Here is a 4,641-nt window from a genome sequence, read left to right as displayed (position 1 = left end):
GGCACCTTTAAGACCAACAAAGTTTTATTCAAGGTATGAGCTTTCATGTGCATGCACACTTCCTCAGGCACAAGAAGTGTGCTTGCACACGAAAGCTTACACCTTAAACTGTTGGTGGTCTTAAAGGTGCCACTGGGCTCAAACTTTGTTCTTCAGTTAGATAAACCGACACAGTTATCTTTCATTGCTGTCACAGTGCGGCTGCTTTCTGTGGGTGTTTTATTGTATGAAGAAGAAGAAGAGATGAAGGTCCAGCATTTCTCATTACAGGAAATAAAGACCGGGCGACTCAAGTTTTCCTGTCTTCGTTTCCGCAGCGCCGCACTACCAGAGCGACCCACAACCTGAAAAAGCCTCGTTCACTCGCCTAACGCCTCGAGTCACGGAAAGGACGGCTATCCTTGCCGATCAACCAATGGCTTTGCCTCTCGCCTCTGCTCTCGTCGATTGGGCAGAAGACAAGTACGTGAGGACGGACCGTTTAGGTTTTAATTTGGGGGGGGGGGGGGGCGTTTCCTTAACTTCCTTTTCTTCCAGCTCTCTTGTTTTGATAGGCTACAAGGATTCCAGTGGGCGGGGAAAGCAGCGCGATTGGCAGGTTTGGGGAGCCTCTTCGGCGGCGTCTTTGGGCTCCTCGTCCTTCCTTTATAGTTGTCGGAGATGCGCTGTGCTGAGAAGCCGGTGTAAAGAGTGTGATATTTGTGGCCCTCGACTGTGCGACTGAACAAGCAATGGAGAAGGTGTTGTGCGCGGCGCATGGTGAGGAGTGGGCCGCGGCAGCTGGGACCGGGTGGCACGTGCGGAGCGAAGGAAGGCGGCTGGCTTGCAGTTCCGAACGGTCCCCGAGCTCTGCGCGCCCTCTGATTTCCACGGCGGATCTGTGGCTAGAAATCCGGGGGTGGGTGGGGAGGAATCCCTGTAGAAAAACCAGAATCTCAAGGCAGAGAGCCCGTATGCTTAACTGTATTAAAAAGTAATGAAAATAATCTTCTGTATGAAGTTCGAATACCGAAGTGCTTGGTAGGTGTTAAGTTATCTCAGTTCCTTTGAATCCATTCCTAGAGCACTGAATGTGGCAGAAGCAAGTTTTCTTCTTGAGCGTTCTGGGTAGGAGGCTGGTTACAGTCTGTGTCTTGTAGAGGCTTATGTCAAGAAAGGGGGCATCTGGCCACCTGTGTGGCAGAAGAAATGCCCGAGGGCAGTACCAGGTCACTGCTTCTTTGCTACAGGTGAGTTTCACTGCAGTGTATGTGCCCAGCTGAAGCGTTGTCTGCACCTTCCCCCACGGGGCTGCAGACCTTTTCAGTGTCCCAGAGGCAAAGTGGCTTGATGAAATGGTTTGTTGTATCAAGAGAAGGAAAGCTGAATGTTCGAAATATTTTTTTTAAAAAAAAATCATTACATATGTGAGGTAGAACCAAAATGTTTTTATTGTACAACCACAGTGGGTTTGACTTAGGCTGCCTCTATGCATCTTCTGTGGCTCCTTTCTTAACCTCTCTTGTTGTTTCTTTGTCCTTCTCAGGGTTTCCCTGCTTTTTAAAGACTGGCATCAAGGACGGCCCAAACAAAAACAAAAGCTTTTATGTGTGTGGAGTCCAAGGCCAGCCACCTTGTGGATTTGTCCTCCCCACCCAGTATGTTGAACATTCTTACATTCTTGATGATTGTCTGAAAAACTATGCTTTGGGAGTTACCACTTAAGTTAATTTTTAATTAAACTTGTGCTCTTTGTGCTTGTTCAGGAAGAACCTTAAGCACATAACATTCTACAGCTTATTCTTCAGGAAGAACCTTAAGCACATAACATTCCACAGCTTGTTCAGAATCAAAATGTGGTAGCTTGTATTCAGACAGTTATTAATTTAAGTTATTGGGTAGCCTTGGGCCCAAGGCTCCATTCACAGGGCAAATTTGCCCTGCGGGAGGGACAGCTTGCCTGTGGATTAAAGCTGTGCGATCATACCTGAACAACTGGGAAACGTTGCACTCCCGTCTTTAACCCGCAGCTTCGGCCCGAAGATGCGGATTTAAAAGCTACTGGGAACCATATACTAGTTTCCCGATAATGCACGGCGCATGCGGGCATCTGATCAGGAAGCGGTGGTAGCTCGTTGCGGCCAGCGCCCGTTGGCATCACACGCATGTGCACAAACGCCTTGTTGCTGTGTCACCTTGCGTGGTGTGATCGGCTGCCGGAGGCTTGGGCACGGAGCCTCGGGTGAAGGTGAGATCACGCTACCGCTCGTCTTTTTGCTCTGGCTCAAAAAGCCTCCCGTCCCCTGCGGATTATCCTGTTCGTGTGACCGGGGCCCTAATAACTTTTCATTTGGAGATGATTTAGCCTAGGGGGTTTGCTCTGCACACGTTTTGACTCCTTCCTTCCCTCCATACTTGAGACCAAGTGGGAAAGTTTATAATTTGTAATTATTGGTTTTAGATGAAGTATGTGCCTGTATAAGACATGGATTGGCTCATTTACTTAAGTTCTTTGGTGATATCTACCCTGTTATGTGATACATATGCTCTTCCTGTGGCCTTAATTGTGTGTGTTGATGCAGATGGATGGATGCAGATATCCTTGCATCTAGGCAAGCGGGTGAACCAGCCAAACCTTTCTGAGACACAGTCTAACAGGAAGTTCTTCCACTGCTTCAATTGTTCGAATGGGGCTTGTGTAGGACAACCTTATGCTGAATTGTGCCTGTAGCCTTACAGCTATGTGTGCAGAGCTCTGCCTTGTTTAAAAGCTTGTTGCTATGGTTACTAGTAAGCAACACTACATCTTTTTCTCAATACCATACTCTGCAGATTGGATTTGACATGATTTCTTTTTAAAAACAACAGTATAGATGATGTGCTCAGAAATATTTATCCATCTCTATGGATCTGCACATCTATGACTGCATACAGTTTTGAATGAAGAACAATAAGGGGAAACTGCAAATACTTTCTTAATACCTTTACATATACTGTCCTCCTTTGCATTTTTAAGGTGACATTAATGCTGGATCACAGTGCTGTCTTTATACTAAAAAGCATCTCCTATAATCAGGTTGTTTATTAACAGGTTCATGGTATACTCATTGAGAAAAAGAAGAGTAGTATCACATGTTACACATTCCATGCTAAGTGTTTGAAAGATTATCTGCTTTTCCTGTAATGCATAAAGCAACTTTAATAGGTTATACTCCATTATCTGGAAGCTAACAGTAGGACAATATTAACATTTGAAAAAGAAAAAAAAATGTAAGTGTACCAATTAACAGACCTGATGTGGAATATTTGGCTTGCAAACTAAATGATGCAAAATCTTCTGGCACCTTCTGGCTTGCAAACTAAATGATGCAATATCTTCTGGCACCTTTCAGGATCTGGGTCATAAAACACAAGAGCCTTCTAATAATATGTTGGGCAGTAGATACCTACTTTAGAATGAAGGCTCCAATTCCTTTACATCGGCAGGTGTTGCTCCCTCATAGGTTTTATATCATATGGAAGAGTAGCAGGACATAAAATAATCTTTTGGAACATTGGCTGAAGATCTTTCAAAGAACCTTATCTATCCCTTCTGTAAACTTTACTTAATGTGAATATATTTTCTTCCCTCAGACTTTGTCCTTCTCACTGCTTGATGCATGAAGAGTATGTGGTGGACCTGCAAGTTCTGATCCAGCAGCAGGGGACAGACCAGTATCGGTATATTTTCCAAAGAACACTTGACGTTTTTGATGTTCTCATGGCGTAGGTTGGGGTGGTCCAAAGTATGAAAGACCCTGCTTGATGTTACATGCTTTCTTTTGTTATTCACCAGACTGTTCTATCGATGTGCTCAATGTAAAAAGGAAGGGAAGAAGTGGTGTGGAAGTGTTCCATGGCAGGTACTTATACCTTATTCCTGCTTTTTTGTTTCCAGCAGTGTGAGGCGTTAACATTTTTGGAATGCAGTTGTGCACACTGATCAGTTAACTGTTTTCTGTACGCAGCTGAACTTGGCTTATTGCCATATCCTCTGCTCTCTTCACTCTTCCCACTTGCCTCTTCCTTGACCTATATAGCTTGATTGATAACTTCCTTGTTTGATCAAGCTCCAGTTTGCCATGACAGGTACCGTGGCAAATTTAAACCTCCCCTCCCCCCACTAGCTGGAATTCTAAATCTCAGTTAAGTATCACTTTAGACTATCAGTTTGAGGATGGGAGGGAACAAGCTCCTCTTTGCTCAGATGCCTGTATTTGGACCTGATAGCAAACTGGAGCTTGAGCAAACCATAGAGCAGGGGTGTCGAACTCATTTGTTATGAGGGCTGGATCTGACATAAATGGGACCTTGTTGGGCCGGGCCATGTGTGTCATAAAATGTAATGCCAGGTAGCGGAGATATAAACTTTATAAAGGATGCAGACAAACGCAATTAAAGATTTTTAAAACTTTAAATAAAACATGCTTAAAACACTAGCACTCTTGCACTCTGATAACTGACACCTCTGCTTTGAATTATTGCATTAGAATGTCTGTGCTGTAGCAATATTGAGTATGCTGTTCAGGTGTGTATCTGTAAGCTGCAAACCTACTTTTGATTTATTGACATTTTTTACAGAAATCTCATGCTCGGTGTTCCTAGCCTAGGATCCAGGGGAAA

General features: G+C 44.3%; 1 protein-coding gene across 1 annotated transcript in view; it reads left to right on the top strand.

Moving 5' to 3' along the window:
* The first annotated feature begins 659 nt into the window (after positions 1-659).
* The window catches only part of TTF2 (transcription termination factor, RNA polymerase II), a 33,753-nt gene continuing 29,771 nt past the window's right edge, over positions 660-4,641 (top strand). Inside the window, exons 1-4 of the mRNA XM_015428234.1 lie at positions 660-759; positions 1,526-1,637; positions 3,613-3,699; positions 3,815-3,881. Of these exons, the coding sequence (XP_015283720.1) occupies positions 732-759; positions 1,526-1,637; positions 3,613-3,699; positions 3,815-3,881 (294 nt within the window). The 5' untranslated portion in view covers positions 660-731. The remainder of the gene's footprint in view (positions 760-1,525; positions 1,638-3,612; positions 3,700-3,814; positions 3,882-4,641) is intronic.

This window comes from Gekko japonicus, unplaced genomic scaffold, assembly GCF_001447785.1.
Source record: "Gekko japonicus isolate JY-2015 unplaced genomic scaffold, Gekko_japonicus_V1.1 scaffold2003, whole genome shotgun sequence".
NCBI lineage: Eukaryota > Metazoa > Chordata > Lepidosauria > Squamata > Gekkonidae > Gekko > Gekko japonicus.
This window is presented reverse-complemented; position numbering and strand designations above follow the sequence as displayed.